Here is a 17,822-nt window from a genome sequence, read left to right on the forward strand (position 1 = left end):
CCGGTTTCTGGCATTTCAGCTGTCGTCGGCCAGGCTTGCTTGAATCCTGATGGTGCAGTGAGCAAGGGACTCATGTCTGAGTATACCCTGCCACACCTATAGTGGCCAAAAACGATTCAGAAAAGGGGGTGGTGATGAACAGAGTGTCTGAATTAAGCAGACCACTCTTACCCAGTCCAAAGATCAGGGCTTGATCCATCACCGTTATTCAGCTCACAGCACCATCCCAGCTCAGAACCTGGCTGTATGCAAATTAGTCTGTCCCTGCCCAGTGCATCATGGGAACAGGGCAGACCAAACTACCAAGCCAATTCTTCACCAGAAAGGAGACAAGCTTCCGGGGACCGGTTTCTGGCATTTCAGCCGTCCTCGGCCCGGCTTGCTTGAATCCTGATGGTGCAGTGAGCAAGGGACTCATGTCTGAGTATACCCTGCCACACCTATAGTGGCCAAAAACGATTCAGAAAAGGGGGTGGTGATGAACAGAGTGTCTGAATTAAGCAGACCACTCTTACCCAGTCCAAAGATCAGGGCTTGATCCATCACCGTTATTTAGCTCACTGCACCATCCCAGCTCAGAACCTGGCTATATGCAAATTAGTCTGTCCCTGGCACAGTGCATCATGGGAACAGGGCAGACCAAACTACCAAGCCAATTCTTCACCAGAAAGGAGACAAGCTTCCGAGGACCGGTTTCTGGCATTTCAGCCGTCGTCGGCCCGGCTTGCTTGAATCCTGATGGTGCAGTGAGCAAGGGAAGCTTGTTTCCTTTCCAGTAAAAGAATTGGCTTGGTAGTTTGGGCTGCCCTGTTCCCATGATGCACTGGGCCAGGGACAGACTAATTTGCATGTAGCCAGGTTCTGAGCTGGGATGGTGCAGTGAGCTAAAAAACGGTGATGGATCAAGCCCTGATCTGTTGACTGGGTAGGAGTGTTCTGCTTAATTCAGGTACTCTGTCCATCACCACCCCCTTTTCTGAATCTAATTAAGATTGGACTTGCTTAGGGTTTATTGGAGGGTTTTCACAGCAGCTAATTATACAACAGAAAAATATAGCACTGGAGAGTTTAACAAGAATGATCAATTCCCATCAAAATGCAAATAAAATGTCAGGCGAGAAACAATAACAGTAGGAATTTACATACAGAATCTGTAAATATTACTGCAATTTGGGCAAGTGACAAATGTACCTGTCCTTAGGACGGGATAAAAAATGCGTAGACAGCCTGTAATTCACACTTCAAGCTCTTCCGCTCCTGGAATGTGTAATCTAATCAGGAGGAGGCCAGGGGCCGTTTTACATGCTGAGTGCAATTGTTTACGAACAACATGTAATTGGATTTCTGAAGCCTTTGGACACTGCATCTAATGCTGTGGACAATTTCTGTGCAGCTTCTACTCGCGCTCCAGATACGTAAGTAAACGGTGGCTGATGAAGAAACTTCATTCATTCATTAATAGTTTAAAGCATAACCAACCTTACTAACTTTGGGGCCAGTTCACAAAAGAATTTATGAGTATGGGAAGTAGTACTACAGAAGTACACTTTATATTCTTTTGCATCTCTTTGTGAATCAGCCGCAACATGCACAGTTCTTCATTAGCAAAGTGTAAAGCGGTGCACAGTCACTTCTATTTATACTCCCATTTTTCCCCTTTAGGGCCAAATCACGAAGGCATGTGCGAGTATATAAATGAGAACTAACTACTGGAGCACCACTTTACTTAACCCAGATTGCCTTTGTGAATAGCCCCCAACAAATATTTATGAGATGGTTGTTTTGTAGCTATCTGTGAGAAAGAAAAAAGGTTGCGGGAGATGAAGGTTGTTCGCCTTCACAACCGAGCGTTGCAGATTAATTGTGAATAGTAATTACATAACACTTCAGGGAGAAGCATGTGGAGCAGGTTTATAAAGTTTAAGGAACATGCTGTGTCTAGATCAAGAAAATACTGTATGGGGCATATTGTTCAAAAAGTATGCAGTGAAGCAAATCACCTTCTGCGCTGTGTTACAGGGAAAGGGCAGGAATAAGCTGTATTGATCACAATACTGTGAATTCCAGCCTTTTCCCAGCGCTAGCGCATAATGGACTGCTGAGCTCCAATGCAGGCATGGTGAAAGTGTACCTGCATTGTAAGCAGGAGTGTTTTTGTGCAAGTAGAGGCACCTTCCTTCACAAAACAATCCTCTGTTGCATTTTCCTCTTTCTATTTGTGTTATGATGCCTCCATGGGGCAGAGTAATGCAGTGCCACAATTTGATCTGTGTTGCATTACTCCTACAGGCACATGCATCAAAGGATTTTGCTATCGCAACCGGTGCAAATCGCAAAAATCAGCCGTTTTGCGATCGCAAAATCTGTGTTTGGAATGCATGAAGGGTGAAGGCCCTCGCAATTTGAGAATTTGCCAATATTTGCGAATTCTCAAATTGCGATTGCATTTAAGGAATCGCATTTTGCGATTCCTTAAATGCAATGCATAAAACTTTAAAAAATTGCGATTTCGCAATTAGGTGGAGCAAATTACCATGAGGTTGAACCTCATGGTAATTTGGGAAAACTTTGAAAAATGCACTTTTGTGCATTTTTCAAAGTTTCATGTTGTGCACACACATGCTTCTAGGGCATGTGTGTGCACAAAATATGTTCACAGATTGATTTCAGGGGTGCAACAGGGTGTCCTTTGGACACCCCTGCACCCTTGAAATCGCATTCTCAATTTGCGATTCGCTAATTGCTAATTGCAAATTGAGAATGTCTTCCCATTCATTCCTATGGGCCTCCAGGCCCATAGAAATGAATGAGGAGGTATTCCTTAATTGTGACTCTCAATTTCCGAGTCGCAATTATGGAACATTAAGAAATCGCAATTTTTTTTGCTATTTCTTGATGCATTGCATTTTGCGATTCCTTAATTATGATTCCTTATTTTTCGCAATTAAGGAATCGCAAAAAGCAATATTGATGCATGTGCCTACAAATCAATAAAAACCAATCAGTGCCATGCGAAAAGTGCCTTGCATGGCTTGATAAATCTTATTTTAGGGTTGCTTGGGCATCTTTGGATAAGATCCAAAATAATTCATTATTTTTTCTTTTTTTTATCAAAATGTGGTTTTATCAGTCACCCTATTCCTTTTTATCATCTCTTTGTTTATTATTTTCCCTTTTCCATTCCTGTTACCACTTATATTAAAACCTCTTCCTTTCTTAGCCTCTACCTTTTAATTACAGATATGCAATTCGAGTCATCTTTGCCAGCCTAACTTAGCCTCTTTCCGGTGTTTTATATCTGTAATCAAGCCAACATTCTTTTCATATAAAAACTGAATAATACAACACCAATAAATGTTTATAGTAAATCATTCTACATTGTGTATGGAGGTAAAGGACATTACTCTTCATGTGAATCTACCCATATTAGGCAAACACATCTACTAGGGAGTACCTACCCCTCTCTCTGTTGTTGGAAGAGAGGAGATCTGATTGGTTTCTGTGACAAGCGCCAAAATTACCCAGGGCTTTTCTTCTCTTACCAAGAGGCATAAAGAGATCAGCCACTGTGTTGAATGTGTTGGGCACTGTCAATTCACTTTCCTAACTTTCTATCCAGCATACTTCTTATTTTCCCCCAAAGTCTTAAGCTCCAAATTTAAATCTAAGATGTGTGTTAAGTGTATGTCATAGTAGGGACTCTGGAAGAGTCCTTGTGAGATGACAGATCCTGAAGGTTTTATACAACTCGATATGTGCTTCTAATTTTTACCCTTGCACATTACCAAGTAGAGGGAAGCTGTTGTAGTTTAATATAAAAATGAAGCTTTCTTGGTGTTTTGTCTTAGCTGTACCTCCATCTTTCAAGTTACAGACTAACACTAAACAAATGTTGGAGCAGAGGCTGTTAATTCCCTTAATCTCCCCCCTTTCATGGCAGCACCGTCCCTGTGCCTCAAGGTATTTTCACGTGAACACCCTGAAACCCTGCGTATTCTTTGAACAACTGTTCATTCTGATCTTGAGTGAAGGGTACCATTCTCCCCTCTACAAACCTCTAAGAAACTCGTTAGCCTACACATACAAAGTAGGAGGGAACACCAAGTTAAGACATAATTTTGTTTGACCTGAGAGTAAACATTTCCAGCATAGTACTGTCTATGAAATTTGATTTGATTTTCTATATTCATTGTTTAATCCAGATAAATCTGAAATAATCCTTGTGGGGATCCTGATGAAATATCTGTGTCTTTCCTATCTTGGTTTTCATTCATTGATTACTCCTTTAAGAGTGTTTCACACTTACAAAGGAGTATTACTGCATTATAAAAACAACAGCAATAGTGTAAGGTACAAGGTATTATATAAGAAACTAGATTTGGGGAGAAGATAGATAAAACATTATTTGACAATGTTGTAGTGTCAAAATTTCCGTAATGGCTGGTGGGGTGGTGAGCAGCAGACCACCTAGCGATATCTGGCTGATTTTGCTTAGGGTTCTTGTGTAACTTCGTGAATCTACAGGCGCCCACCAGACAACATCACACTCAGTTCATGGCATGAGAAAAGCCCTGTGAGTGGCTTGTATCGAACAACAATGCAATAAACATCTACTCTCTTGAGTTGAGCTCTGTAATCCAGAAAACGTTTGCGGTAGCAGTGGAGAGGTTGTGACCAACTTTCAAGTTAGTTTGTACAGCCAAACAATTTGAGCATTGGAATCTAGTGCTTCGGGTACTTAATCCCTGATCCTCTTTAGGCTGGAGGGCTCAGGCAGAGAGACCTTACTTTATAAAGCTTTGCGGATATGCAGGCATGTGTCTAAACAGATCCTAATTACAGCCTAACCTTTAACCTAACGGGTGCATTACATTTCCGGGAGGCAGGCAGGTCTGCGGTAACTCGCTGGAGATTCAGCGAGAGAAGCACGGAGAGCGTCCTTGAGCATGCGGCATCAATCCGCCATCTTCCTTCTCTGCCTTCTAAGTGTTACCCCAATGTGAAATGACTCATTGGAGAAATAGTAATTTGTCAAAAATGGCATATAACATTGCCAGTAGTCTGCCTGGAGACCTGGCAGCTGTCCACAAGTACTACTGCCAGTGTTTGTGGGTACCATATGAGTACCTTTACTCATGCAGGCAACAACTTTTTTTGTGACTTGGGCCCCATGCCTTTAATAGCTGAAGGCATAAGGCTGTAAAGCTAGACCATGCAGTTAACATACAAAATTTAGCATTCAGTGAAAAATAGAACATACAAACAAGTCAACTCACAAATAGCCACTGTGTGTGGCATTTCACAAAGCCATCTGGACGAGAGACAAAATCAGACAGTGGGCAAAAAAGCAAGCTGGAAAATACTGCACACAATGAGTTTTCAGCTCATGTGAGGAAGCTCGGCACAACTGAAGTCCATGGGAGGGCTTTGCATCCTAGGATATTGGCAGCAACCTCAGAAAGCTGTCCACAACTGGTTACACAGAAACAGGTTCACAGCCATGCCCTTCAACAAAGTTTCCCCTCTTCTCACTTTGATAAACAGCTTTGGATGTTGGAAGGTCTGTAATTAGTGGGGTTTAATATATGTTACTCTAGCAAACAACTGCTAACACAACACAGCAAAAATTACTACTAAATTATGCATGTAATAAAAGTACTTAAAATGTGTTGATGAAAAATGCCCTACACTGATATTGATCAACAATTGATGAATGATGACAGTTTGATTTTACTGCTTTGGCACACATAAATAAAAAAATGAATTTTTGTTGTGTGTCGGTTCTCTGGTAGATATTGTTAATCCTTTTTTTTGTTACCAGAATATCCGTTACCCTACCAAGCGGAGTTCTACATAAAAAATATGAATGTTGAAGAAATGTTAGCAAGTGAGGTTCTTGGTGATTTCCTTGGAGCTGTCAAAAATGTGTGGCAACCAGATCGCCTGAATGCCATAAACATAACTTCAGCTTTAGACAGAGGCGGTAGAGTTCCACTGCCTATCAACGATATGAAGGAAGGGTGAGTACATTTATCCAATTTATTATTGTTGCTATAATGATATAAAATTATTGTGGTTCAACTAAAGTTTCTTGTAAACCAAGAATTGACTGCTCTCCAGAGCATACGTGACATGTTTGAGAACTGGGCAGGATTAATATGGATATCGGAAATGGCCACCTCAGGTAGGGTTAAAATGAAATTTACTGGTCAATTTTCTGGTATTATATTGATCATAGGGCAACACAGTGGTTGCAATTCGTGGTGGAGCCAAAACCAGGATGTGTATACCCTCAAGGAAAGTAGGGCTACATAATTAAATATATCTCAATCACAATATGCTTTACTTTGACTATTTGCTCATTTATAACAATATAAAAATATAATCATAAAGACGATGTTCTGAATGCTAAAACGCATGCATGCTAGATCTAAATCAGGATTGACCCTACTGTCAGCGATAGGTCTAAGCTGTAGCGATGCATTCATATGGCCTTGCTAGTATTCTTCAAATGCTTTTTTATTAGATCATTATTGCAATTCTTTTCAAGAACAACTCTGGCCAAAACATGGTATGCTGAAATGGATATTAATGATATAGATCAGCAAATCCCATATTCGCTCTTTAGTTTCTCAGGGAAGAGCTTAGACAAATCCATTACATGCTGACAAGTCAAGATCTAATGTAAGGAGTGGCTGTCATGGTTGGCTTTAGGGACATGATGAGCTAAACACAGATTGGAAGCGCTTGGAATTCAATCTGTCCATCCTGAATCTCTCTCAGCTTTTGAAGAAACACCATACCTCCCCTCAGCTTTAGTGGTCTGCTGGGAAATTTAGCAACATATTTAGCCTCTTTGTAATGCCATCTATGGCTTATCTTTGGCTCCTTTTTCATCCAAACAATATGTTTTAATAGTATGGCAATTTCAGCTTCTGGAAATGTGCCCAGTCTCCACTGATTCCAGCTGTTGGCTTTTTGTAGCAACCCAACCTTCGCCGATCCCCCAGCTCTTTATTTGCACAGAGGCATCACACAAGTTCCTCCCAAAACCCTGGCTGCTCTAGGTCAAGGCCTCACCTGGCACATGCTGCATGGGAAGCCGCTGCAGCAGGTCAGTAGCACATTATGCCGTATTCGGAAGTCATATCATTGAATTTGTTGCTTAATCACCTGTCACAAGCTTTTACTGTTACTGCTCATATATCGCAGTAACTTTAAATATATGTCTTTCAACCTGTGCATAAAAAAGTATGCATTTACCTGTTGCCCTTCTTTTGTGTGCCATGCACCAGAGATCCTCCTTGAGCCCCACCTTGTTTAATGTATACATGACTCCACTTACAGCCATTGTCAAATCTTTCAGCTTATCATCTCCTACACTGATGATGCACAACTAGTTTCCTCCTAATCACAAGGCACAATCTACTCCCAGACCAGTTTCATCAACTACATGTCAGCAGTGGCTGATTGGATGAGCTGCAATTGCCTCAGAACTAGATTTGTTTGGAACAAATACCTCTCTCTGGACTACTGTGTGTTGGCCATCCAACCTTGGCCCATCTCCTCAGCCCTTGCAAGCAGCTAGAAGTATTTTTCAACCATTCCAGCCTTTTTGCATTTTCCTGACAAAGAGTCCTAGTTTAAATCACCTGTTGTGATGTGGTTTATTAAAGGTTTGACACACATGTTCCCTCCTAAACTGTTGTTGATGTCGTAGTGGAACCTTAAGTTGGTCTTGACTTTTTTATTTGTACACCCTTTGAGCTGATGCACAGGGGGTCATTGCATCTTCTGACTCTAAAGACTGTGTTCCTTTATCACCTCAGCTTGTTGCATGAGCAGGTTTCATGTATTTTTATGTAACTGCCCTACGTGACCTATTTCCAGAACAAATTGGTGCTGAAAACTCGAGTGGCCTTTTTACCTAAAGTCGTTATTTCCTTCTATGAGCGGCAATCCATCACTTTACCAGCGTACTTCACCCATCCCCTTCCCCTCAAAAGAGAAGGGGTAGGCTTCATCGGCTTGACTCCAAAAGGGCTTGAAACTTTTTCATTGATCGATAGAAATTGGGTCTCTGGTCGGGGTAAGTCAGATACACACTCTAAATTAACCTATGCTCACCCTCTGGTAGCTTCGCACAGAGAGCAGTCAGGCTTAAATTAAGGGGTAAAGTGTAAAGTATTTGTGCAACATATAAATTACAGTAAAACAGTGAAAACACCAGTAAAATACTCCACATCAGTTTAGGAAAACTTGAGAATATTTATCTGAGTAAAACAAGACCAAAACAAAAACAATCCAACAAGTAGAAGTTGAGATATGAATTTTTAACGATTACATCCAAAAACAGTGCTTAGAAGTCAATAGCAGTCAAAAGGTTACTTGAGGTAGCAAGGGACCCGGGTAAATCCAAAATTCAGGCAGACAACAAAGGAGGGCAGGTTGACAACAGTACCCACGTAGGCCTGCTGAAAAAAGTACTTTTGGGTGGAGCAAGAATCAATGTGGAAGACTCAATGCATCGTTTCTAATTCACGAGTCAAGCCTCGCTGACAGTGTTGAAGGATCGGCACTACGTCTTCATTGAACCGTGGAGGGTTGTCTTCGAATTGCCTCTGTGTTGTCATTGAATCTCGCAGTCGGAACTCGCATCATCATCGAATCTGCACTGCATTGGTGTCAGCGGATACCTTGTTGGTTCGAACCGGCTCAAATGTGCCACTGTGACGATTGATGCACAAAAGAGCTGCAGAACCCACTTTTGAGATCCAGGACTGGAGGGAGCACCTCAGGCAAAGGTAGGACTCTCAGATGGCATAGTCCAGAAGCACCAGAAGAGTTGCAAGAAGGTTCTTTGTCCCTGAGACTTCAGAAAAAAGGAGGCAAGCCCTTGGAGAATCTTGGGTTCGAGGATGTAGAGAACAGGTCCATTCCTTCTCACTCCCAGGCAAGAAGCAGTAGGCAGCAGGCCAACCCAGCAGAGCAGGTAGCAAAGTGGCAGTCCCTCCCTGCCATAGCAATCAGCAAACTAAGAACACAGATTGCCAGCCACACAATTATTTCAATCCTCTGTTTTTGAGGGAACAAACCATAAGAAGCTTCCTGGTTCGTACGGGTATATCACTCTAACCCTTTTATTATTTATTTATTTTTTATCTTTTTTCGGTTGATGTATGAAAAGGACACCCTATCGTTTAATATTATACACCTTATTGTTTTCTATACAAATATTTACAATTCATAGTTATTTACAACACAAACATATACACATAACGGGTTGGTTTACACAACGTTATTTGCTTTGATATATATACACTCAAAAATTCATAATGCAAAAACAAAATCATTCGTAATTGCATAAAGACCAGAGTCAAAAGTATAGGCTTGAATTTTAGAATAGGCAGTTGATAACAATCAGAAATCAATAGACTACAGTTGAATGTAGTAAATTCGAAAAAGAAGAAATAGACTTTAAATTAATTCATTCAGTCTATTCGACAAATAGATGTCTAATCTTTTTACGCCAACGCGTTTCGAATCCGGTATGTCAACTCTAGGGATTCTCATCAGGGCTCTGTCTTAATACGGGATATCTGCAAGTGTATAAAGCAAAAAGCTTGTTTTAGCTATATTTCTGACAGTTGTTTACGATTCCAACTACACTTAACTTGTGTTCATCTTATTACCTGTTGAACCAGCAGCCGCCGGTCAAGGGTAGTGTGTTGATCCTGACTGAGTTTCTTTTCTTTTCTTTTCGATCTCTAAAAACAAATATAGGTATCATAACCTATTCTTGCTTACTTTCTTAGGACAGAACGGGCACATATGTTATAAACGTACCTTAGTGGATCATTCTCGTGATCCTTTGTTTTCACCAAATGAGAGATAGTTTTCAGTCATGTATTTGACTTACAGCCTGAAAATAATGGAATATCGTTTTAGGCGCTTTTCATGCACAAACAGAGAGAGTGTGTGGCACCCACTGCTCTACTCGGCATACCTGCTCTGAATGACTTCTTGCTTGGGCTGTTCGTGATCTTAATCGGGTTCAGCGGTAAACGTTTTTAAACGATGCGGGCACCACTTTTCAAAGTCCTTATTTTTTGCTCTTGTTCTCCCTAAAGAAAATAACAGTGTTTTAGGCTTCTGGCGCTACTACATTCTTTATGGCAGATTAAACCTGTGTTAGCTCTTCACTTACTTAAACATGCTGTAACTCGGCGTCTGGCTCACAGTCACTTGCTTTGGCAGCCATGTTGTAACGTGGTTTTAGACCTATTTAAATCCACTCGCGTGGCGGCCATCTTAGAGTGGAGTGTCTAGAGAAGTCTAAATGTTTTAGATCTGAAAAGGTGAATTTCAATTCGGTATTATGACGTATGCGCATTTGACGTCAACCCTATTGTATAAAGGCACTGTACATATGTAATTCACACCCTGGATATTTCGGATAGCGAATTAAGTCCGCTTATTGCGCTATTGAACTTCAGTATAAGATAAGCCTCTTTTTTCAATAGAAGTTTATCATGGTCACTGGGTCCGGGCTGTTGTAGAACATATAAAATTGACCACTTGAAGTCATTCTCGGTGTGTTTATTTTCAATAAAATGCTCCACCTTAGGTGCCGAAAGCACCTTATTCTTGATTCTAGATTTATGTTGCGTTATGCGCATATTCACTTGTTGTGTTGTCTTGCCTATGTAGATTTTATCGCATGGGCAAATGACTACATATACAACATTGCGTGTCTTACAGTTTGAGAAGCTCAAGTGTTTCCACTTAATAATCCCATGTTGAAATTCCTTCCCTTCCACAGTAGTCCCACAGGCCACGCATGTCCCACACTTATGGTGTCCCTCAATGGGTTTCATTCCCCATTGTGACAATAAGTCGCTCTTAGGTTTGGGTAATGCTATCTCTGCTCGAACAAGGTGTTGTCCGATGCTTTTATTCTTACGATACGCAAAAAGGGGACGGGGAAATGGACAATCCAAGTTTTCTAATAAGTGCCAGTTTTTTAACACAGTTTGTCTGAATTTGTTGGTGTCAGGCCCAAATGTGGTGACACAGACCAGCCGGTCTAATTCAGCCTTTGGTTTTGTCTGTAGTAGACATTCACGTGGTGTACATCGTGCCCGCTTGAATGAGTTTTTTAACAATTTTTTAGGATAACCTCGGCTTTCCATTTCGTGACAGAATGTGTCAGCGTGTCTTTCGTATTCTGACAGTTCCGTACAGTTTCTCCTAATACGGAGCAGTTGGCCATAAGGCAAATTGGCCTTCAAGTTCCTGGGGTGGTCACTTTGATGGTGCAGTATTGTATTTTTGTCGGTCTGTTTCTTAAACAAAGAGGAGACCAACTTCCCGTTTGAACATGTGATTTCCACATCCAGGAACGTCATTCTTGTGTCACTGACTTCCATTGAAAATTTGATATCTGGATGTTTAGAATTAAGCCATCCATGGAATTTCAACAACTCCGTGCGGCTCCCCTGCCACAGGAGCCACGCGTCATCGATATATCGTAGCCATTGCTTAATGTGACTGCAATACGGGTTATCCTTTTCAATAAATTTTTTCTCATACTCAGCCATATACAGTATGGCCATCTCACAAGCATAGGGGCATCCCATAGCAGTACCTTTGGTCTGCATGAAGAACTGCTCATTAAATCGGAAGTAATTCTTGCGCAACGCTATTTCTGCCAATTTAAGAATGAAGCTGGTAGGAACTTGGTGAGGTCTTACACGAGCTTCTAAATAAAGTTCTATCACTTCCAATACCTCTCCCTGAGGTATTTGGGTATAAAGGGACGTGACGTCCATTGTCACAAGCAATTGTGATGCAGGATTAACATCAGTTCCTTCTACTTTGACGAGGAAATCCATTGTGTCTCTGAGGTATGATTTAACAGAGCTAACAAAGGGCTTTAGGAAAAAATCTACGTATTTAGCAAGTGGTTCAAGGCAGGAATCGCACCCAGAAACAATGGGTCGTCCTGGCGGCTCAATTAGACTTTTGTGGATCTTAGGGAGAAAGTACAGGATTGGTGTCCTGGGATATTTTTTGATTAAAAATTCACCTTCTTTCACAACAACATAGCCTTCATCTAGCCCCACTTTGACAATATCAGCTATCAGTCCCTGAATATTTTTTACCGGGTCCTCCTGTAAACTTCTGTACCAAACTGTGTTGCTAACCTGTGTATTGGCTTCAGCAAGATATTGTTCTCTCGGCCAAAGGACTACCGCTCCGCCTTTGTCGGCCTGCTTTACAACTATCGACATATCATTCCGCAAGTCATGTAATGCGCTTCTTTGTCCTTTACTTATATTTTGTTGGAAATATTTTTTAGTTCTCTCTAGTTTATTGATTGAGGAAAGCATGATTTGTTCGAAGGCATACACCTGTTTAGGAATTTTTTGGCTAGGTATGAAAGTCGATTTGCTGCGTAACCCTGTAGTTTCTTTTTCTATTGTAGGTGGCTGATTGGCAAAAAAGGCCCTAAGTCGAATTTTGCGACAAAATTCTATGGTCTCTAACTTCATTTGGGTAAAGTCTGTTTGTTGACGGGGGACAAATTTTAATCCAAGATTTAATACGGATTCCTCATCTTTTGTGAGTGTTTTATCTGATAGATTGACTATTGTGGATGGTGCCTTTATGATTTGTAAAAATTCCTCCTTGTCCGCATCTCCCATGGCACCTTGAATCTGGTCTTTCCTTGCTGGTCCTTCCCTAAAAAAGACACCTGCTTCTTATTTTGGTTCCCTCGCGTATCAGAGCCCGATGAATCTGATGATGATGAGGTTACGGAAAAGGTTTTAAACCTATAGCGGGACCTCCCCTGGTAGTTACGCAATGCTCCTCTTGATTCGGCCTGAGTATAATACTCGTCCTTCAGAAATGGATATGCTTTCTCGAGCGTGAATGCCTTGGAGTCTCTCTCGTATTGTGCAATTTTATTATTCAGTGTGTTATCCTTGAATGTCAAGATTTCTTTCTCTATTTTTTCTAGCAACGCTTTAGCGTCAGATATTGTGGGACTATCTTTTATCGCCTGGGTTAATGCTTCGATTTCCTCAAGTTCTTTTATGCTGATTCTCTGTGCGGTTTCTATAGTATGGACCATCAGGTCCCTACTACATTTCGTGTTGATGCAACTGAATCCCTTCCTGTATTCAATGTCTTCAGTAAAGATCACGGGGACATTCTTCACCTGTAATCCCCAGGGAATAGTCCCACCTCTCAAATGTTTTAGTAAAAAATGCCCGTGTAGTTCTGTTCTCAGATGTTTCTTGCTCAGCCTTATTAATTTATCTGATTCATTCTGCTGTTGAGCTGAAGAGCTCAAAGCAACATTAGAAAATGCAGAGGAAGCAATCAGACTTTGTATTCGTTCTTCACTAAACGATAGGGTGTCCTTCTCAGCCATTCCTTTTTGGAAGGACAAAGTATCCCTCCTGATTTGATTTCGTAAAAGCCAATAGGCAACCTGAATTAATCGCGTGCCCTTGAAACTCTCGCGGGGGTGTCCCGCTCTAACGTTTGGAGAATGGGGGAGTCAGGTCCTGGGACGTGGGGCTAGCTGGACCATTAATAAACTAAGAACACAGATTGCCAGCCACACGATTATTTTAATCCTCTGTTTTTGAGGGAACAAACCATAAGAAGCTTCCTGGTTCGTAGGGGTATATCACTCTAACCCTTTTATTATTTATTTATTTTTTATCTTTTTTCGGTTGATGTATGAAAAGGACACCCTATTGTTTTATATTATACACCTTATTGTTTTCTATACAAATATTTACAATTCATAGTTATTTACAACACAAACATATACACATAACGGGTTGGTTTACACAACGTTATTGGCCTTTTTACCTAAAGTCGTTATTTCCTTCTATGAGCGGCAATCCATCACTTTACCAGCGTACTTCACCCATCCCCTCCCCTCAATAGAGGAGGGGGAGGCTTCATCGGCTTGACTCCAAAAGGACTTGAAACATTTTCATTGATCAATAGAAATTAGGTCTCTGGTCGGGGTAAGTCATATACACACTCTAAATTAACCTATGATCACCCTCTGGTAGCTTCGCACAGAGAGCAGTCAGGCTTAAATTAAGGGTTAAAGTGTAAAGTATTTGTGCAACATTTAAATTACAGTAAAACAGTGAAAACACTAGTAAAATACTCCACATCAGTTTAGGAAAAATTGAGAATATGTATCTGAGTAAAACAAGACCAAAACAAAAACAATCCAACAAGTAGAAGTTGAGATATGAATTTTTAACAATTACATCCAAAAACAGTGCTTAGAAGTCAATAGCAGTCAAAAGGTTACTTGAGGTAGCAAGGGACTGGGGTAAATCCAAAATTCAGGCAGACCACAAAGGAGGGCAGGTCTGCAAACAGTACCCAAGCAGGACCTGCTGAAAAAAGTACTTATGGGTGGAGCAAGAATCAATGTTGAAGACTCAAAGCATCGTTTCTAATTCACGAGTCAAGCCTCGCTGACAGTGTTGAAGGATCGGCGCTACGTCTTCATTGAACCGTGGAGGGTTGTCTTCGAATTGCCTCTGTGTTGTCATCGAATCTCGCAGTCGGAACTCGCATCATCATCGAATCTGCACTGCATTGGTGTCAGCGGATACCTTGTTGGTTCGAACCGGCTCAAATGTGCCACTGTGACGAATGATGCACAAAAGAGCTGCAGAACCCACTTTTGAGATCCAGGACTGGAGGGAGCACTTCAGGCAAAGGTAGGACTCTCAGATGGCAGAGTCCAGAAGCACCAGAAGAGTTGCAAGAAGGTTCTTTGTCCCTGAGACTTCAGAAAAAAGGAGGCAAGCCCTTGGAGAATCTTGGGTTCGAGGATGTAGAGAACAGGTCCATTCCTTCTCACTCCCAGGCAAGAAGCAGTAGGCAGCAGGCCAACCCAGCAGAGCAGGTAGCAAAGTGGCAGTCCCTCCCTGCCCTAGCAATCAGCAGGCAGCAGGCCCAAACAGCAATGCAGTTAGTAAAGTGGGACTTCCTCCTATAACACAGCAGCTCTTCTTCCAGGTAGAATGTCCTTGGTTCCAGTAGATTTCTGGTTTGTTGGTGTCAGGGGTCTAGTACATATCCCCAAATATACCTTTGAAGTGGGGGAGATATCAAAGAGGCCTTTGAAGATGACAAGGTCCCTTCCTTTCCAGCTCTGGCTCCAGATATACTACAGGGGCCATGCAGCACTTTGTGTGGGGACAGGCACAGCCCTTCAGGTGCAAGTGTCCGCTCCTCCCTCCCAATCTACCTCAGTAAGGCCCATCAGCCTGGTGATGGGCCATCAGGATGCAAATATCAAACCCCACATCTCTTTGTATAACTGTCTAGGGGGAATGCACACAGCCCAGCTGTCACCCAACCCATGTGTGTATTCAGAGAGAGGCAGTGGCACAGAATGGGTAAAGTAATAAAATGCCAACTTCCTAAAAGTGACATTTTCAGGCTTACAATTTAAGATCCAACTTAAGTTATATTTTAAATTGTGAATCCACCAAACTCCAAATCCCTATTTTTCCCAATTGGAAATTGCACATTAATTATGTTTTAAGGCAGTCTCAATGTTAACTTATGGGAGAGATAGGTCTTGCAGTAGTGAACAACGAATTTAGCATTTTTCCACTATCAGTACATGTAAAACTCAAATGTGTATGTCCTATTTATTTATAGGTTTTATAACACGCCTGAACCACCCCCTCAGGGGTATCTCTGCGCTTAGGATGAACAGTAGCCAGGAAGACAGACCTTATGGAAGTAGGGCGGTTTTAAGAAGTTTTCTAAAACGCATAGTCAGGGCACTGTCTCAACTTGGTGGGAAGCTTGTTCCTGTAAAAGGGAGCAAGGTAGGTGAAAGATTTCCCACCTAGCCTTGTTTTCCTCACCCGAGGGACCACAAGAAGCGCCTTGTCTCCAGACCTGAGGGACCTGATAGGGGCATAAGGTTTAAGTTTCCTTGAGATGTAAGAAGGACCTTTATTACGCAAAGCCTTGTGTACGATAAGGCAAACTTTTTAAATTTAACCCGCTTGCTGATGGGCATCCAGTGTAGATATTGAAGCAAGGAAAGGGGGGGGGGGGAGTTCTTGGCTGGGCATTCATAACAAGTTGTGCGGCCATGTTTTGGACCACATGCAATCTGCTTAACGATGACTCATTAGCAGAGATCAGGAGAGCATTGAAGTAGTCCAACCTGCTCATAACCATGGTCTGAACAAGTAAACCCAGCACATAAATGTAACCGATGGCAGTGTAGGCAGCATGCTCCTTCAATGACAAAGCGTGATTGAGGCGCATGCCCAGGTTTTTAACTACAGCCTTCGGGGGGGGGGACCGAAGGCTGCCGGCCACCAATCAGGTGACCACAGCAAAGGAGCCTCACCGAAGAGCATAATCTCTGTCTTCTCTGCATTAAGCTGGAGAAAATTGCTTTTCATACACTGCAGTTTGCCCATATTGCTCCCTAGGGCCTACCTTAGGGGTGACTTATGTAATAAAAGAAACGGTTTGGGTCTGGCAAGTATGTGAACTTCCCAGGTTGAAATGGTAGTTTAAACTGCACACACAGGCTCTGTAGCCATGTTTGAAGGACTACTTAAGTGGGTGGCACAATCCCTGCTGCAAGCCCAGTAGTAGCATTAACTATACAGGCCCTGGACACGTATAGTGCACTTTACTTGGGACTCACAAGTAAATTAAATATGGCAATTGTAGATAAGCCAAGATTACTACATTTTAGGGCAAGAACAATTGCACTTTAGCACTGTTTAGCAGTCCTAAAGCCAACAAAAACAAGGTCAAAAAAGGAGGAGGAAGGCAAAAGGTTTGGTGTGACCCTGCAGAAAGAGCCAGGTCCAACAGTACCAAAGACTATAAGGTAGATTTTTGTTGGGTCTCAAGAATGAAAAAAGGGAAGGCGGTGAAGGCGGTGGACTTTATCGAGGTGGCTAGTCTTCTGGGATATATGATGTTAGCACGCATACTTTTAGCACGCATACCATTACCACGCATTTTTTACAATACAGGATCTTTTACAACGAATACCTTTACAACGCAATACACTACAACGCAGATACTATTACAACGCATACCATTACAACGTAAGTATAGGTAAGTATATCATATTTTTAAATAATGTAATTAATAATTATTTAAATATTTAAATTATTTATTAAATATTTTATTAATAAATATTTTAATTAATTATATTAATTTTTATTTAATAATTTGTAAATATATATGTTAAAAATACCCCTGTACCCCAAAACCCAAACCCAACCCTGAAACCTAAAAATACCCCTGTACCCCAAAACCCAAACCCAACCCTGAAATCTAAAAATACCCCTGTACCCCAAAACCCAAACCCAACCCTGAAACCTAAAAATACCCCTGTACCCCAAAACCCAAACCCAACCCTGAAACCTAAAAATACCCCTGTACCCCAAAACCCAAACCCAACACTGAAACTTAAAAATACCCCTGTACCCCCAAACCCAGCCCTGAAACCTAAAAATACCCCTGTACCCCAAAACCCAAACCCAGCCTTGAAAACTAAAAATACCCCTGTACCCCAAAACCCAAACCCAGCCCTGAAACCTAAAAATACCACTGTACCCCAAAACCCAAACCCAGCCCTGAAACCTAAAAATACCCCTGTACCCCAAACCCCAAACCCAGCCCTGAAACCTAAAAATACCCATGTACCCCAAAACCCAAACCCAGCCCTGAAACCTAAAAATACCCCTGTTCCCCCAAACCCAGCCCTGAAACCTAAA

General features: G+C 41.7%; 1 protein-coding gene across 8 annotated transcripts in view; it reads left to right on the forward strand.

Annotated features, from left to right (window-relative positions):
- SGCE (sarcoglycan epsilon) overlaps positions 1-17,822 on the forward strand; it is a 255,774-nt gene that overhangs the window by 143,431 nt on the left and 94,521 nt on the right. For all 8 annotated transcript variants that reach the window (XM_086941944.1, XM_086941946.1, XM_086941945.1 and 5 more), the window contains one exon: positions 5,822-6,020. In XM_086941944.1, the coding sequence (XP_086798070.1) occupies positions 5,822-6,020 (199 nt within the window). The remainder of the gene's footprint in view (positions 1-5,821; positions 6,021-17,822) is intronic.

This window comes from Lissotriton vulgaris, chromosome 10, assembly GCF_964263255.1.
Source record: "Lissotriton vulgaris chromosome 10, aLisVul1.2, whole genome shotgun sequence".
In the NCBI taxonomy this organism is placed as follows: Eukaryota; Metazoa; Chordata; class Amphibia; order Caudata; family Salamandridae; genus Lissotriton; species Lissotriton vulgaris.